Genomic DNA, 20550 nt, shown 5'->3' with positions numbered 1-20550 from the left:
TAGGTGAGTTAAACAAAGTAAATTTGTCAATTCCCTTATGTTAGCTTATCGATCCACCATGGAAGATGTTTTGAAACACTTGACCAACCTGGTTAAATGCAAGTTGACCTTGTACAAGAATCGAGATTTTAGGACCATCCACATTTACTTGAAGGAACAATGCTCTAGCTCCACAAAGCATAAAGGCCGAGCCTAACCATATATAAAATAGGTCCAAAAGCAGGAAGCACGGTGAGGAAGGTAAGTTATAACTCTTTTCTCTGTTCAGTTGTCTCAATACGGGCTCAACTTGGTTAAGGCATTGCCCTTTACCATTGTAACCCAACAAAAGTTTAACTACTCAGATTTGTTGAACTAATCATGACTCTATGCTTGCGCTTCCTCATGGATTTGATCCATTCTTATAGTTAAAGATCAAAATCAAAATAATTGAAGAGAATCACAAAAACGTTTACATGTTGTAAAACACAAAAGATCATTTACATTTTTCTCTAAAGGGTTTTCCACTACTTTAATCATATATAGGCGAGATCTCATTTAAGGTGACATACTACTTGATCATAGTAACATTGTTATGCATAGTGACATACTTAAGGTGACGACCTGCTTTTTAAGCTGCCCGAGTCATGCATTGTGAACCTCCGTTGCGATGAACGTTTCCATTGTTGTATTTACAGCTAGCAAAAAATGCGTTATTTCGGGCTTCCTTTCAAAAGATTATGTTTTAAAATAATTGAGGTCGTCTCTCTCTAGATAGATACTTTCGGTCTATCTCAGTTATGTGTTGATCAATGTTTGAGAAACAAATGATCTTGGTATGTTTTTCTAAACGATATATGTTTTGTATCTATCGAGAATCTATTCAGTTCTACTAAACGGGCGAAGCTAAAATATCAGAATTCGCTCATACCCTCATAATCTTAGTTTACTAAGAATGATAATGATAATGTCTGTCTATTCAATTCAAGACCCAAAGAATCACATAATTAAAATGATCCACTAATAAGTTTACCTTTACTAGGTACTTGCGAAAGAAGACTTAATATGATAAACCTGGTAAAAGATTATGAACATACCAAAACTGTTAATCACCAATAATCACTGCAAGAACATTTCCCATCTTCAAACCGATGAAATCGATTATTATCCCTCACAATAATCACTCTTCCAGAGCATTTAGACATAAACTTAATCGCAGTATGACAATCACCACATATACGCAAATTCTTCATAACTCTAATCGGCCTATTATCCTTAAAAGTAATTAAAGCAAACGCAATCGCTAATCTTTCACTATGATATCTAATCGACATATTTTTCTCTTCACCACCCACCTCTCTCAATACATAACTCGTATCTGCAACATAACCAGCTTTCGCCATCTCATCTTCTAATTCCTCCAATTTTTCATAAATCTCATTCGATTTAAAATGACACCTGTCACCTGCAGCAAAAGTATGGACTCTATTACCCTCCTCAACCCAACTTAAACCTGTTTCCTTTTTTACCCCTGTGTCCCTTAACATCTTTCGGGCTCTAGCAGCCTCTTCATATCTACCCGCAGAAGCATACACATTAGATAACAAAACATGCATACCCGAGTTTGTGGGACCCAATTCAAATACTTTATCAGCACAATAAGTTGCCAATTCGGTATTATTATGAAGTCTACATCCAGTAAGTAATGCTCCCCATACACATTCGGTTGGTTGAATTGGCATTTGGTTTATAAAAGTAAGTGCTTCTTGTAGTTTATTAGCTCGTCCCAATATATCCACCATTGAAGCATAATGTTGATCAGTTGGTTCAATGCCATATTTCTTCATTAAGTTGAAATAATACTTACCCTTTTCAACTAATCCCGAATGGCTACACGCATACAGTGTGCATAAAAAAGTTATAAAATTTGGTTTCATGCCACTATTTTCCATTTCTCGGAATAAATCAAAAGCTTTATTGGTATGTGAATGCTGCGCACACGCTATGAGCATCGCGTTCCACATGCCTAAATTCCTAACGGTTATCTCATCAAAAACCTGATAAGCTACTTCGATTATTCCACATTTTGAATACATAGAAATTAAAGAACTCCCTACAAAGCTAGATGAATCAAAGCTCAACTTCAAACACAAACCGTGTAGTTGTTTCCCTAATCCGAGCAGTGTCATAGACCCACAAACACGAATAACACTAGTAAAAGTAAAATCATTAACTTCGAATTTCTCAAACAACGCTTGCTTAAAAAGCCACAAAGCCTCTTCATTTTCACCCAATTGAGTATACCCATATATCATCCCACTCCAAGAAACCACATTTCTCACAGGCATTTCATCAAACACTTTACGTGCATCCCCAATCTTCCCACATTTCGCATACATATCCACCATCGAACTCGCAACAAACACGTCAGCATCATACCCAGTTTTCATCGAAAAACAGTGAAATGATCTTCCAACATTATAACCCGAAAGAATCGCAGAAGCTTTTGTGGCACTAGGGAATATATGATCATCGGGACGAACTCCTTGATCAACCATTTTCCTAAAATACTGAAGCGCGAGATAAGGTAACTCATTCTGCGCAAAACAGGAGATAATTGAACTCCATGTAGTTGATGATTTGATGCTAGTTTCATCGAATATTTGCAAAGATTGAAATGGGAGCTGGGTTTTTGAATAGAAGTTGATCAAATAGTGAGAAACAAGTGGGATTACCTGAAACCCTAATTTGATTATACGACCATGAAGTTGTTGGCCTTTGGAAAGTGTTCTTGATCGGGTTACTGAAAGAAGATGATTACATATGTTTCTGTGATTTTCTTCAAAGATGAATTGGTTTCGTTCTTGTTGGGGAATAGCAAGCATAGTAAAGGAGATGTTTTAGGTGAGCATTGTAGTCGTTTTAATGTTTTTAACAGTGGCTTTATATTTTTAAATAAATATAAATATAAATATAAATATAAATATAAATATAAATATAAACTAGAATTTGTGAGATCTTGGATGAGTGAAATATTTATCTCAATCTAACATTTTGCTTTAAATTCAAGTGATCAATCAGAGCGCGACAATTACTTGTTCTCACATGTAGTCAAAACTACTCTAAAATGTGGTCCACATATGATTGACTTCCTTAACCCTTAGCCCATAACACCAAACTCTAAACCCTAAACTCTAAACCCTAAACTCTAAACCTTATATTTAAGGTTTAGGGTTTAAAATTTGGGGTTTAGAGATTAGAGGGTTTAGGGTTTAGCAATTAGAAATTAGAGTTTAGATTTAGGGTTTAAATTGAGTTTTTAACACGAACGGTTTAGAGTTTATGGTTTGGGTTTAGGGACTAATCCCAAAATCCTAAACCCTAAACTCTAAATCGGACTAAAAAATAAAATAAAAATAAAATAAAAACTTGAAAAGCAAAAAAAGTAATAAAAACAAATAAAACTTTGAAAAAAAATTGAAATTTTTTTATGTGATTGTCGCGCTTTGATTGATCCCTTAAATTTCAAGCAAATTGTTGGATTCACATGATTACAACTCTGTTGGATGAATTAGAGTTGACTTGTAAGAATCTCTGTATTTTTTTATACTATTATAAATCAATTCAATTAGTTATAATAAATCTAGCTATTTATTATTTAAAAACAATAAAATTGAATAAAATTGAAAAATTAACATGGTAAAAGTAGTTTTATTGCATAATTAATATTTTGGTCGAGTTTCACACAAATTATTCCATCTTTATAATCCCTTAACATGTTTATGAATTGCATATATAGCAAAAACTGTTTGTTTTAATATTAGTATACTCTGAAGCTCCTTATTGGTAAGCGTGTAATTTATCTGCTTGCATGAAATTTTTAAATAAATACCGTTAGAACATTCTATGATATAACTATATAACATGTGTAAATTATCAAATACTTTTAAAAGATTTAACATTAGGAATGTATAAGTGAACTATATAATAAAATAAACCTATTTAGTTTTTTATAGCTGTTAACTTGCCAATCTATTTAAACATGTTATTTTTATAATTGGGCATAATTGCATGATCTCCTTTGTCAACAAAAGATTTTCTGAAGAATGTGTCTGATAGATCTTTTTTCAAGTTATCGATATCATCTGTAATTATCGCCTCTTATTGGATAGTTGATAATTTCAAATTTTTGATTTTCTCACGTTGTTGCTGTTACAATTCAACGTGCTTCATTATTAACTGTAGAATGCGATACATAATAAAGGATTAAAAATGACAACTGCACGGAAATGGTGTTTTACATCCGGAATCGGCTATGAAAAATGGCGACCTTTATTATCATATACGCTCATTTTCTTTTTCATGGTTGTATCATAGGGGCAAATGGTGTTTTACGTTGGAACAATTGGCTCATTAAGCCATTGTAACTTTTTCTTTTTGCCCTCTAGTTCTTTACTAAAGGCGTAATAAAATTTGCTATGCTGTTAAAAAAAATAATCTTCTTTTTACCCGAATCTAAAAAAGATAAAAGTTGATGAATTTATTGGGCTTTGTAAAATTGGTTTTAGATTGAACCCAATAAGTTTATATAGTTGTGTGGTAGTTGATGAATTTGAATTTATTGGGCTCGTAAAATGCCTGCAATTTTGTTTCAAAATAATGATAAATGGTATTCAATCAAAAGAACGCACAAGACACACACTATTCAAAAGTACCGAAACGCCCAAAACCAACCAACACAAAGCTCAAACTCGGCGCCCAAAAAACTCACTAAACGAAAAAAGAAAGTGAGAAATTAAGACCACAAAGACCGATTCCAAACCATCTAAAAACATATACGACTAGCTATAACTAAATCATTTATAACAACCCTCAAATTTTCATACTTGAAATGACTATTTTGCCCTTGGGATTTTCCGCGTATAATTAGTATAGTACGTCACAATTATATAAATTATTCAACGTTGACTAAATATTTATTTTTAGACGACACTATATATTAATTAAAGTTTAAATTTATTATATAATTAGTTTTAGTTAATAATTCTAAGTATTAAATTATAATGTGGTACTTTTATAAAAAATAAAATCACGTGAACTTAATTATTAATTAAATAATAAAATTTATATAATTAATTATTTAATTAATTAAAACCGAATTTAATTATTTTTATTATTAAAATTGTTATATTTCAGTAGGCTTATAACTACCTTTAGTGGCCTGGTTCAATATATTCAAATTGAAAGAACCAATAAAAGAGAGATGTGTTGTAGAAGATATAGGAGAGAAAGAGGTTGAAGAGAGGTGTGATGTATTTAATGTATATGTGTGTTTTTGTAACTTACATTATGCACATATATATATAGTACAAATTTTACTATCCATATTTGACTAATTACCATCCATATTTAACTACTAAATTTACAACACTCCCCCTTGAATGGTAATTTTTTTTAAAGAACAATTAATACTGCCTCGTTAAAAACCTTGCTAAAGAAAACCCAGTGGGATAAAACTTTAGCTAAGGGAAAAAGAGTGCAGCATAGAGTTGACTCCCCCTCAAGTAGACAACGCTGAGTCGTCACATCTTTTGAACTTGCCTCATGCCAATATTGTGAACGTATCTTTTGAAAACAGCGATTGACAGTGCTTTGGTATAAAGATCAGCAGAGTTGTTGATTGAACGTATCTCATTTTAATTTGGTTGTCTTTTACGAGATCTTGAGTATATGAGAAGAATCTGAGGTTTTCATCTGAAACTGTGTCATCTAAATCTTTTATGTACAAGTTTGACCCTTGTGATTTGTCTACAGTCTCCTTCATGGTTTGCTCAAACTGTTGTTTCAATTCCTATTCCCTTTCAGTCTTTTTCTGAGCCTTACCAATATACCATTCTTTTCCATCAAACTTATGACCGTTAAGACCGTTTATAGCCTTAGCGCCTCATCAGCATTTATGTTTTGTTCTGTCATTTTTGATACTCTTCTTTCATTTGTACTATGTAAGCTGTATTATCTTCATAGATAGTTGTTGGGCTTTTATAGCATTCTAGTCCACAAGAATCAATAATGATTTGTATCATTGATCTTAACTAAAATCATTCCCGAGTAGCTTCATTTAATGCAATCACTTCGGCATGATTTGATGATGTTGCAACAAGTGTTTGTTTTGAGAACGTCATGATATTGCGGTGCCTCCATTTAGGAATACATATCTAGTTTGAGATTTAGCTTTATGTAGATCAGATAAATAATCTGCATCTGTATAACCAAACAAATCTTGTTTCGAGTTGTTAGAATAAAATAATTATAAATCAGTAGTTCCCCGAAGGTATCAAACTATTTGTTTGATCCCATTCTAATGTCTTTTGGTAGGGGCTGAGCTGAACCTTGTCAACAAATTAACTGCAAAAGAAATGTCAGATCTTGTATAATTTGTAAGATACATAAGAGCCCCAATTGCACTAAAATATGGAACTTCTGAACCAAGAAGATCTTCATGATATTCTAGAGGATGAAATGGATTAGTATCAATATTAAGATCTAACAACCATATGAGTACTTAATGGTTTTTGTCTTGTCCATATTAAAATATTTTAAAATCTTTTCGGTATAAGTTGTTTGATGTATAAGTAAGTCATTAGTTATATGCTCAATATGTAAATCAACGTAATACTTGATTTTTTTTATTTTAAAATCTTTCTTTAGAAGTTGAATGGCTTCATAGATTTCTTTATTTAAGATAATTGATATAAACAGCTATAATCCCATATTCGAACATTGTTTTTATAAAACACACGTGCAAATAAGTTTATATGTATACCCTTTTCTTATCAAGTAGTAATTTAACCGATTATACCACATACGTCCCGATTGTATAAACCCATTTAGAAATCTTTGTGATTTAATGGAATATATTCCCTTGGGTTTTGCATTAGATGCTTATGATACCTTAACCCTTCAGGTATATTCATATATATATCACTATTAAGTGATCCATACAGATAAGTAGTAACAACATCCATAAGATGCATTTAAATAACTACCAGGTTGATTATGTATCTAATAAGTAATTATATTCATTATAGGAGGATAAGTTTTTCTCCTAATTCATTTCTGGTCTTTGTGGGAAATCTTGAGTTACAAGTCTAGTTTTGCCTTGTAACTTCATTTGCACGTTTCTTTTCGGATAAAAATTCATTTGTATCCCATTGTTTCACATCTTTAAAAGTGATAACGATTGATCCAAAAACTTTTCTTTTATTGAGCGATTCTAATTCAGCTCGTATTGCTCCTTTCTGTTGAGTTCAATCACGTCTATTTTGATATTCAATGACAGATTTTGGTTCCAGATCATCATCTTTATTCATGATGTCATTGTAACATTATATGAAAATATCTCATCAAGATTTTTCATTTCATTTCAGTTTCATAATATTGCATAATTTATTGCAATTTATGTATTTACATTTATCAATATCCTCTGCAGAAGGAGTATTGATTTGTGGTTCTTGTTGAACACTTTCTTTTACCTCATTATCAGCTGATTTTCTTTTTCGAGGATTTTTATCTTTAGAACCAATTGGTCTCTCACGTTTCTGCCGTAGCAAAGACTCATGAGTGACATTATTGCCAGCTTTTGTAATTTCAATTCTAGCTGAAGCATTTACTGCTGGTATATATGATTTAGTCACTTATTTTTTGTATCTTTAAATGCATAAAGTAATTAATTTGCAAGTTCTTGCATATGCATTATATTTGAACTTTCTTTTCGCATTCTTTTGTGCGATGATCAATATTCCTTAATTGATGTTCACACCATGAAACATCATTTTATTTATATTTCATTTCTCCCCCTAATATAGGGAACAATGTTTCATTAAAGTGACAATCGACAAAACTTGCTGTAAAAACATCACCCGTCATGGGTTCAATATATCTTATGATTGAAGATGTTTCATATCTAACATATATTTCAATCCTTCTTTGAGGAACCATTTGTTGTGGTTGTTCAATTAAAAATACACTGCACAACCAAATATTTTAAGATGGAAAATATTTGGTCTCCACCAAAATTAAGTTGGTAATGGAGAATATTTATAACTTGCACTTGATTTAATGCGAATTAATGTCACATCATGTAAATTTACATGTCCCCATATAAATATTGAGAGTTTTGTACTCATTTCTAATTGTCTAGTTATTAGCTGTAAGCGTTTATCTATTAATTCAGCTAAACCAATTTTGTGTATGCACATGAGCAACTGGATGTTCAACAACAATCCTTGTAGACATATAATAATCATTAAAAGCTTGAGATGTTAACTCACCAGCATTATCAAGTCTCATCCTTTTAATGGTGTAATCAGAATAATGTGTTCTTAATTTAATAATTTGTGCAAGAAACTTTGCAAATGCCATATTATGGCTTGATAACACACAAACATGAGACCATGCGTTAGATGCGTCTATTAGAAAAATGGTCCACATGATGGATGAATTGGTCCATATATATACCCTTGAATTCTTTCAAGAAACATTGGTGATTATTTCTCAATGTGCTTTTCATTAATCGCCATATGTGATTTTCATTAATCACCCTATGTGATTTTCATTAATCACCATATGTGCTTTTCATCATATATCATTTTCACCATATGCGCTTTTAATCATATGTGCTGCGCTTTTCGTCATATGCACTTTTCATTATATGCGCTTTTAATTATATGCGATGCGCTTTTCATCATATGTGCTTTTTATCATATGCGCTTTTCATTATATGCGCTGCGCTTTTCATCATATGCGCTTTTTATCATATGCGCTTTTAATCCTATGCGCTTTTCGGTGCTACATAGATATTTCTCATTTTCGATTATCATTGACTGATAATCATATCCATTATGATATATATCAGAGAAACTTAACAAATTTCTCTTTGATTTGGGAGAAAACAAGACATTGTTTACCAAAAAATTCGTACCATTTGGTAATATGAAATTTTGCCTTTTTCGTTTCTTATATCAAGTTTGCAAGAGCTGATATAGTATTTATAATTCCTTCATTTGATTTAAATCAATGAAATATTTCTTAGATTTGATCATAGTGTGTATGTTACTACTATCTGCAATACATAGGTCTTTACCATTTAATTGATGTTGTATTTCTGCAGGATTCATACTAAAACTTCAAATAAGATAAGCAAATAATGAGTTATATTTCAGCAAGATAATCAAATTATATTACCTAAAAACAAGTTATAATCTGAAGTACATAAAAGATAACACTTAATAAAACATATGCGTTATGGTCTAAAGCCATTTATTTATGAGTGATACATAAAAAAAACTAGGCATCTTAGAAAATTCAAACCATTCAAGTCTCAAGGTAGCTCAGGGTTAATTTAATCAAGATTTGTCAACAGATTCACTCTCGTTTTCTTTTCTTTTGGGACTTATTTGTAGAGCTAAACAAGATGTTCATGTATTCAAGAAATGCTAGACTGATGATCCACGTTACCAGATCATTAATAAGAATCTTCGGAATTCTTATAAGAGCGTCTACTAATATCTTTAATTTTATTCTTTCATGGATCACCGTTATTATTATTTTTTTTTTTGATAATTAATATCGTATCTATCTTTGAGTATTTTCCATAATACACTTGGATTTTCGATCATATAATATGTAGATTCTAAGGACTCGTCAATATGTTTGCTAAGAAAAATACTTACTATTGCTTTCTCTTGTTCGGAATAATTGTTATTTTCATTCAGGGTTTCTAAAATACCGTTTGATTCGAGATGTTTTTCTACATTCATAACCCATGTTAAGTAGTTATTCCCACTTGTTCTAAATGAGCAAATTTAAGCCTTTTCAAATTCGACATTTTCTATTATCAAAAAGATGAATAACATAAATCATAATCATAATCAACTTCTATTCATAGACAAATAATAAAATGAAATTAGAATCATTTTAAATTCATAAGTAGCAAACAACAGAATAATGGTATGATTACAAATAATAAAACCACAAGGGCAGGATAGAATATAGGTTCACCCGGTGGTATATTAGCAACAATGATGATAGTTAATATGACCAATACAATAGGAAAAATCATCCTTGTGTGAATCATTTTTACAAAAAGTTTTGAGAGTAGTAATCTGAAAAATGAAGATTGATTTGTGAAAATGTGAAAACGGAGATGTTTATTTTATATTTGAAAAATATAGTTGTTGTAACGTCGTCAGTTGACATTAACAACCGTTATGTATATATGACCGTTGTAACGTCGTTAGTTGACGTTAACGAATAAAGTCACTATATCAAAACGCGTATGAGTAATATAAAGGACAAGATTTTTTTTTCTTATTTTAACTTTTAAGATTTACTTTTAATAAAAATACAAACTACTTTTTCTTATTTTAACTTTTAAGATTTACTTTTAATAAAAATACAAACTACTTTTTCTTATTTTAACTTTTAAGATTTACTTTTAATAAAAATACAAACTACTTTTCTTATTTTAACTTTTAAGATTTACTTTTAATAAAAATACAAACTACTTTTCTTATTTTAACTTTTAAGATTTACTTTTAATAAAAATACAAACTACTTTTTCTTATTTTAACTTTTAAGATTTACTTTTAATAAAAATACAAACTACTTTTTCTTATTTTAACTTTTAAGATTTACTTTTAATAAAAAATACAAACTACTTTTTCTTATTTTAACTTTTAAGATTTACTTTTAATAAAAATTCAAACTATTTTTTCTTATTTTAACTTTTAAGATTTACTTTTAAGAATAAACATTAGTATGCATGAAATAAATAATGATTAATTGCATAAGTAATCATAAATGTTAGATAACATATAAAGACCCCATCGTATTCGTATTGATCGGAATTAATCTCGACCCATGGTACCGTGTTGTCAAATGACGTGTTGCGTACATAAAGTACCGTGTTGTCAAATGACGTGTTGCATAAAATCATGAGGTCTTATTAACATAAATATAAATGTTAGTGAAGTTAATAAGAGTTAGATTACCGAAAATATAATTCAGGCGGTATAACCGACCATATATAACTTAAATAGCATAAATATAAATGTTAGTGAAGTTAATGAAAGTTAGATTACAGAAATATAATTCAGGCGGTATAACCGACCATATATAACTTAAATAACATAAATATAAATGTTAGTGAAGTTAATAAAAGTTAGATTACATAAATATAATTCAGGCGGTATAACCGACCATATATAACTTAAATAACATAAATATAAATATTAGTGAAGTTAATAAAAGTTAGATAATTTCTTACCTTGATTAGTGACGTGTGTTTGCTTAGATAAACCTTGATTATACGGAACACTTTGTGCTGATAACGTATTATATTTCAGTAAGCTTATAACTACCTTTAGTGGCCTGGTTCAATATATTCAAATTGAAATAACCAATAAAAGAGAGATGTGTTGTAGAAGATATAGGAGAGAAAGAGGTTGAAGAGAGGTGTGATGTATTTAATGTATATGTGTGTTTTTGTAACTTACATTATGCACATATATATAGTACAAATTTTACTATCCATATTTGACTAATTACCATCCATATTTAACTAATAAATTTACAACAAAAATCTGTTTATTTAAATTAATAAAAAGATAATGCAATTTTTAATTAAATTCTAAATTGTCCTAATTTTATCAACAAATTATTTAAAGATATGATTGTATAAAAATTTAAAATAAAAAAGATAAGGATAAAAATTTCTAGAATTTTTCAAGAAAAGAATATGTCAAAGATATGCCAAACTTGTTCTTAAAGAAAAAATAATTAGTTTTCTAATCTAATTCAAACTTTTAACCCTAACCTTATAATTTATAACTATAAATAGAGGTCTAAACCTCATTAATTTTTCATTCAGTTCTCATACCCTTGAAAAATACCCCAAAAAAACTCTGCCCTTCTGATGTGACGTGTGTGACATACATCTTTTACTTTCTAAATTTATACAAGATTTAAATATTATAAATAAGCACGCACAACTATCGAGCACTTAGAACTCGGTTATTATAGCACTTAATGTAAGTATTCTTATCAAGTTCATCCCAATAGAGCGGTCTAAGTCGGATATTTGAAACTATCAATTGTCCTAGAGGTTGCATGATTGGAGGTTTCGATTGATATTTAACTAACAACTAAAACTTGCACAATTAAACAAACCTAACTTAACAAGTAAGCTATTAGCAAGAAACAAGTAGTAGAGTATTAAGACTTAAATCAAATTAACTAAGACGTGTTCACTTATCTAATCCTCTCTATGCTTGGCTTACTCCATTTTTCCTATTTTGTTATCTCCTTAGTTGTTGAATTATTAAATGTTTAGTATCACTACTAAACCTCAAATCAAATGACACTCCGAGAATTACATAAGCTTTGTATCCTAAGATCGAGTTAAGCATGATTTGGTCATTGAGATTGAGCTTGGGTTGAAATCACTTAAAACCCCCAACTATCGAAATCACTTAAGATAATCGACACTACTATGTTGACTAAAGGCTAATTGAACCTAGATCAAGAACACAATCACTTCCAATTCCTAAGCTAGTTGTCTAGATCACCTAAGGTGTTGAATCACACATTGATTCACTTCTCAAATCACTAAGAGAGCTACTCAACATATTTAATCAAAGTCAAGCCTAAAACAAACTCATAGCAATGGATCTTTAGCCAATTCAACAACACATGATCATATGATTCATTCAAACAACAATATTCAATGGATTTGGGGCAAACACTAGCATTAGAGATTCATAGATAAGCAAACATAAGAGATTTAGCCAATCATAGCTAAAATCAAATTAATTATAAGCATAGAAATGTAAACAATCATCATCTTCAAACTATTACAAGTAATTGATGCAAAGTATGTAAAGTAAAGTTAAGATTACAACCCAAAATGTAAAGAAGATGAAGATCTAAGCTAAAATAATGATACATCTTGAGCAAGCTTCCTTGAATCCTCCCTTAATCTCTAATGGATGAAGAAATTAGGGTTTTGTAAGTGAAATTCGGACCCTAAGCAGCTGCTCTAAAAAGATGCATATGAAAATGACCTAACCTCGTTCCTTAAATAGTGCTGAAAATCTGGGCTGAAACAGCGTCAGGAGCGCCGCTTTTCCTTCAGGAGCGACGCTTTTAGCTTGAAACAGGAGCGACGCTTTTTACTTTGGTGCGTCGCTTTTGGCTTGGCAGGAGCGGCGCTTTTGATTTGTAGAACGGCGTTTCTGCTCACTGATGAAAAATGGAGACAAATCGTGCATAATTGCGCCGATTTTACTTCAGGTGCGGCGCTTTTGGGCCTTCAGGAGCAGCGCTCCTTTACAGGAGAGGCGCTTTTTGAGCTGTTTCTTGCACTTGTTATTTCCTTAGCCAATTTTGCCCAAGATTTGGTCAATTTTACACCAAATCAACTCCTTAGCACTTAATTTACCATTTAGCTCAATAGCACACAAAATAGGCTCCGAGATAGTCAAAAACCGAACAAAGTGAGGTAGATATCGCGAAGTAAACATATATAAATGGAGCAATATCAAACCCCCTACATTTGAATCTTTGCTTGTCCTCAAGCAAACAATCGACAAAACAAGCTTTGGAGATAGAGAACGAATAAGTGAACAATGCCAAAGCGCAAAAAGTTTAGGCACAAGTTAATACCTCCAATGAATAGGCACTTGATGGCACGGATGCTCTCCAAAAACTTGCGGACCAAGCATAAACTTCCTCTTCTTCTATAACCACAAACTTCGAACAAACTCAAACAATCTCTTCACTAGCTCAAGCTCAAAACAAGCTTCAAATCTTCAATCCTCAAATACTAACATAAACATAATTCAAGCCTAAGTCTACCCGAACTAATCATGCCCCCGGTCAAAGTCAACATCATCTACGAAAAGGTCATCAAACACCAATCATAAAGTATCAAATCTTCACAAACTCGAACTTGATCTCCTTGATCTTGACCAAATATGTAGGATTCACGGGATAGCCATAAACTCATCAAACTAATCAATCATACCAAATATAAACCTACTCAAACAAGCTTATAATGTACCCAAAAGATGTAAAATGCACCCAAAATGAATAAGGGCCATGAAAATCGTACACATCATCACCAATCATGAAATAATATATCGTGCTAAGAATATGCTTCCAAAAAGAATGCCCATCTCATCGTGCTAAGAATTTGAAATTGGAGAGATGGTCATGCTTAAAGTTGCACCTTGGAAAGGCATTGTTTGATTTGGTAAACGAGGGAAATTAAATTCAAGGTATATTGGGCCATTTAAGATTATTGATCGTGTCGGACCAGTAGCTTACCGACTTGAGTTACCTCAACAACTCGCGGCTGTACATAACACTTTCCACGTCTCGAATTTGAAGAAATGTTTTGCTAAAGAAGATCTCACTATTCCGTTAGATGAAATCCAAATCAATGAAAAACTTCAATTCATCGAAGAACCCGTCGAAATAATGGATCGTGAGGTTAAAAGACTTAAGCAAAAAAAGATACCAATTGTTAAGGTTCGATGGAATGCTCGTAGAGGACCCGAGTTCACCTGGGAGCGTGAAGATCAGATGAAGAAGAAATACCCGCATCTATTTCCAGAAGATTCGTCAACACCTTCAACAGCTTAAAATTTCGGGACGAAATTTATTTAACGGGTAGGTAATGTAGTGACCCGAACTTTTCCATGTTTATATATATTAATTGAGATTGATATTTACATGATTAAATGTTTCCAACATGTTAAGTAATCAAACTTGTTAAGACTTGATTAATTGAAATATGTTTCATATAGACAATTGACCACCCAAGTTGACCGGTGATTCACGAACGTTAAAACTTGTAAAAACTATATGATGACATATATATGGATATATATATAGTTAAAATGATACTATGATAAGTAAACATATCATTAAGTATATTAACAATGAACTACATATGTAAAAACAAGACTACTAACTTAATGATTTTTAAACGAAACATATATGTAACGATTATCGTTGTAAAGACATTTAATGTATATATATATATCATATTAAGAGATATTCATACATGATAATATCATGATAATATAATAATTTAAAATCTCATTTGATATTATAAACATTGGGTTAACAACATTTAACAAGATCGTTAACCTAAAGGTTTCAAAACAACACTTACATGTAACGACTAACGATGACTTAACGACTCAGTTAAAATGTATATACATGTAGTGTTTTAATATGTATTTATACACTTTTGAAAGACTTCAATACACTTATCAAAATACTTCTACTTAACAAAAATGCTTACAATTACATCCTCGTTCAGTTTCATCAACAATTCTACTCGTATGCACCCGTATTCATACTCGTACAACACACAGCTTTTAGATGTATGTACTATTGATATATACACTCCAATGATCAGCTCTTAGCAGCCTATGTGAGTCATCTAACACATGTGGGAACCATCATTTGGCAACTAGCATGAAATATCTCATAAAATTACAAAAATATGAGTAATCATTCATGACTTATTTACATGAAAACAAAATTACATATCCTTTATATCTAATCCATACACCAACGACCAAAAACACCTACAAACACTTTAATTCTTCAATTTTCTTCATCTAATTAATCTCTCTCAAGTTCTATCTTCAAGTTCTAAGAGTTCTTCATATATTCTACAAGTTCTAGTTACATAAAATCAAGAATACTTTCAAGTTTGCTAGCTCACTTCCAATCTTGTAAGGTGATCATCCAACCTCAAGAAATCTTTGTTTCTTACAGTAGGTTATCATTCTAATATAAGGTAATAATCATATTCAAACTTTGGTTCAATTTCTATAACTATAACAATCTTATTTCAAGTGATGATCTTACTTGAACTTGTTTTCGTGTCATGATTCTGCTTCAAGAACTTCGAACCATCCAAGGATCCGTTGAAGCTAGATCCATTTTTCTCTTTTCCAGTAGGTTTATCCAAGGAACTTAAGGTAGTAATGATGTTCATAACATCATTCTATTCATACATATAAAGCTATCTTATTCGAAGGTTTAAACTTGTAATCACTAGAACATAGTTTAGTTAATTCTAAACTTGTTCGCAAACAAAAGTTAATCCTTCTAACTTGAATTTTAAAATCAACTAAACACATGTTCTATATCTATATGATATGCTAACTTAATGATTTAAAACCTGGAAACACGAAAAACACCGTAAAACTAGATTTACGCCGTCGTAGTAACACCGCGGGCTGTTTTGGGTTAGTTAATTAAAAACTATGATAAACTTTGATTTAAAAGTTTTTATTCTGAGAAAATGATTTTTATTATGAACATGAAACTATATCCAAAAATTATGGTTAAACTCAAAGTGGAAGTATGTCTTCTAAAATGGTCATCTAGACGTCGTTCTTTCGACTGAAATGACTACCTTTAAAAAAACGACCTGTAACTTATTTTTCCGACTATAAACCTATACTTTTTATGTTTAGATTCATAAAATAGAGTTCAATATGAAACTATAGCAATTTGATTCGCTCAAAACGGATTTAAAATGAAGAAGTTATGGGTAAAACAAGATTGGATAATTTTTCTCATTTTAGCTACGTGAAAATTGGTAACAAATCTATTCCAACCATAACTTAATCAACTTGTATTGTATATTATGTAATCTTGAGATACCATAGACACGTATACAATGTTTCGACCTATCATGTCGACACATCTATATATATTTCGGAACAACCATAGACACTCTATATGTGAATGTTGGAGTTAGCTATACAGGGTTGAGGTTGATTCCAAAATATATATAGTTTGAGTTGTGATCCATACTGAGATACATATACACTGGGTCGTGGATTGATTCAAGATAATATTTATCGATTTATTTCTGTACATCTAACTGTGGACAACTAGTTGTAGGTTACTAACGAGGACAGCTGACTTAATAAACTTAAAACATCAAAATATATTAAAAGTGTTGTAAATATATTTTGAACATACTTTAATATACATGTATATATTGTTATAGGTTCGTGAATCAACAGTGGCCAAGTCTTACTTCTCGACGAAGTAAAAATATGTGAAAGTGAGTTATAGTCCCACTTTTAAAATCTAATATTTTTGGGATGAGAATACATGCAGGTTTTATAAATGATTTACAAAATAGACACAAGTACGTGAAACTACATTCTATGGTTGAATTATCGAAATCGAATATGCCCCTTTTTATTAAGTCTGGTAATCTAAGAATTAGGGAACAGACACCCTAATTGACGCGAATCCTAAAGATAGATCTATTGGGCCTAACAAACCCCATCCAAAGTACCGGATGCTTTAGTACTTCGAAATTTATATCATAACCGAAGGGTGTCCCGGAATGATGGGGATATTCTTATATATGCATCTTGTTAATGTCGGTTACCAGGTGTTCACCATATGAATGATTTTTATCTCTATGTATGGGATGTGTATTGAAATATGAAATCTTGTGGTCTATTGTTACGATTTGATATATATAGGTTAAACCTATAACTCACCAACATTTTTGTTGACGTTTAAAGCATGTTTATTCTCAGGTAAATATTAAGAGCTTCCGCTGTTGCATACTAAAATAAGGACAAGATTTGGAGTCCATGTTTGTATGATATTGTGTAAAAACTGCATTCAAGAAACTGATTTCGATGTAACATATTTGTATTGTAAACCATTATGTAATGGTCGTGTGTAAACAGGATATTTTAGATTATCATTATTTGATAATCTACGTAAAGCTTTTTAAACCTTTATTTATGAAATAAAGGTTATGGTTTGTTTTAAAAATGAATGCAGTCTTTGAAAAACGTCTCATATAGAGGTCAAAACCTCGCAACGAAATCAATTAATATGGAACGTTTTTAATCAATAAGAACGGGACATTTCAGTTAGTATCCGAGCGTTGGTCTTAGAGAACCAGAATTTTGCATTAGTGTGTCTTATCGAGTTTGTTAGGATGCATTAGTGAGTCTGGACTTCGACCGTGTTTACTTGAAAAATGATTGCTTAACAAATTTTGTTGGAAACTATATATTTTTAACATGTGAATATTATATGATATATTAAATCTCATAACGCGTTTGATATTATGTGATAGATGTCTACCTCTAGAACAAGTCCCATTGACTCACCTAATAATAATGAAGAGTCAAATGTAAATTGGAATGATTCGTGGACTGATTCACAAGTTCCCGAAGAGGAACCGGAAGAAGAGTCGGAACCGGAAGAAGAATCGGAACCGGAAGAAGAATCGGAACCGGATGAAGAAATAGAACCGGTGGGGGAAATAATAAAACGGTTAAGTAAAAGAAAATCCTCAACCAACCGACCAAGGTTAATTATGGTCAATGGTGTTTCCGCCAAGGAAGCAAAATATTGGGAGGATTACCAATTCTCCGATGAATCGGATTCCGACGAGAATTCCGATGATGTTATAGAAATTACCCCAACTGAATTTAAAAAGGCAAAAGAAAATAATAAGGGAAAGGGCATAAAAATAGAGAAATCTAATTCCAACCCTAATGAACTTTATATGTATCGTCAACCCCCGAAGTCCTTAAGTTGTAACAATGACCCGGGAAGCTCTAAACCACCAGGTTTTTCTAAACCAATGTGGAAAATAACGGCTCGTATTAGGGGAACATCATATATCCCTAGAAACTTGGCAAAACGAACCAAAACCGAAGAAGAAGAAACAAGCGAGTCGGAATAAGATAGTTGTATTCGTGTGGTGTAATATATGTAATATAGTGTGCTTATGCTTTATGATATATGTAAAAATTGCTTGTATTAATAAGTATTTTTTTTTATGAATCTAACTCTTGTCTATTTTACAGTATAAAAACACAAAATGGATAGACAACCCAATATTTTAAGAGACCTACCCGGAGACATGATTGATGAAATCTTGTCTAGAGTTGGTCAGAATTCTTCGGCACAACTATTTAAGGCGAGATCAGTTTGTAAGACATTCGAAGAACGTTCCAAGAATGCCTTGGTTTATAAAAGGCTTTCGTTCAAAAGATGGGGGATATCACATTGGGAAATCCATAAGTTACGATGTGTTTACTTTGACGCATATATTGCGGGGAACCCAAATGCTATTTTACGCAATGGGTTAAGAAATTATTTTGACTCAATATATCCGAATATTGGACTTCGTGATTTAGAAAAAGCGGCTAACATGCAACATAAAGAAGCATGTTATGCTTACGGATTAGTAATGTTCGCTTCTCACCAAAGTGAGAACAAGAACATCGGGCTACAACTATTAAACAAAACATTCCCACAAGTGACGGAGTCGGTAATTGGGGTAAGAAATGAGGTTTTTAGATTGTTACGGGACTGTTGGACATTACGTAACCCTCGTCCCTTTGACGACGTTACAACACGCTGTCTTATCAACGGCCATAACGGTTATGTTCCACAAGACCAAGGATGGGAAGTAGTCCTAGTAAAACCAGAATGCATGACTTGTTTCTGGACGTATGAATTACGTGTCTTTATTGCTTTTGCTGAACGACTTGTGTACTAGCTAGAATTATCTTCACAACTATCTTGTATCAAAGTTATTGTGTGCTATATTTCATGCTTTATGTAAAATAAGCGGTATTGTAAGTTTGTAAAATATTGTATAAAAGTTTGAACGCGAAATATTATTATAATCAGTTTTTCATATAGAATTGTAGTAGTTGAATTGTATATTAGCTACTAAGTATGAACTTAACGGGTAGGTACTACCCGAATTTAAACTTATAAAACGCTAATATGAAGAAAAAGCTTTTATAAATGAGTTCATATTATGCTACGAAATACTATTAACTACTCTTAATATTCTTTATGATTAACTTGTTCCATTTGACAATTTTGAAGGAAATGGCACCGACTACTCGACACACCGTGAATATGAATGAAGAGGAATTCCGTACTTTTCTAGCTTCAAACATAGCCGCAGTACAGGCTGCGCTACATACCAATAATAACCTTGGATCTAGCAGTACAGGAAATCGTGTAGGATGCACCTACAAAGAATTCACTGCCTGCAAACCTTTGGAATTTGATGGAACCGAAGGACCGATCGGATTGAAACGGTGGACCGAGAAGGTCGAATCGGTGTTTGCCATAAGTAAGTGTACTGAAGAGGACAAAGTAAAGTACGCTACGCATACCTTCATAGGTTCTGCGTTAACATGGTGGAATACCTATCTAGAGCAAGTGGGACAAGACGATGCGTACGCACTACCGTAGTCAGCATTCAAGCACTTGATGAACGAGAAGTACCGTCCCAGAACCGAGGTCAATAAGCTCAAGACAGAACTTAGAGGGTTACGAACCCAAGGATTTGATATTACCACGTACAAAAGACGATTCACAGAATTGTGCCTATTGTGTCCGAGAGCATTCGAAGATGAGGAAGAGAAGATCGACGCGTTTATGAAAGGATTACCGGAAAGAATCCAAGAAGAT

The 20550-nt window shown here is 31.9% G+C and overlaps 1 protein-coding gene across 1 annotated transcript; it reads right to left on the bottom strand.

Annotated features, from left to right (window-relative positions):
• Positions 1 to 1000: 1000 nt before the first annotated feature.
• Positions 1001 to 2864, bottom strand: LOC139898687 (putative pentatricopeptide repeat-containing protein At5g52630). The gene has a single exon (XM_071881443.1). It carries the CDS (start codon positions 2862 to 2864, stop codon positions 1089 to 1091), a length of 1776 nt encoding a protein of 591 aa, XP_071737544.1. The 3' UTR covers positions 1001 to 1088.
• Positions 2865 to 20550: the final 17686 nt, after the last annotated feature.

This window comes from Rutidosis leptorrhynchoides, chromosome 3, assembly GCF_046630445.1.
Source record: "Rutidosis leptorrhynchoides isolate AG116_Rl617_1_P2 chromosome 3, CSIRO_AGI_Rlap_v1, whole genome shotgun sequence".
NCBI classification, from domain to species: Eukaryota; Viridiplantae; Streptophyta; class Magnoliopsida; order Asterales; family Asteraceae; genus Rutidosis; species Rutidosis leptorrhynchoides.
This window is presented reverse-complemented; position numbering and strand designations above follow the sequence as displayed.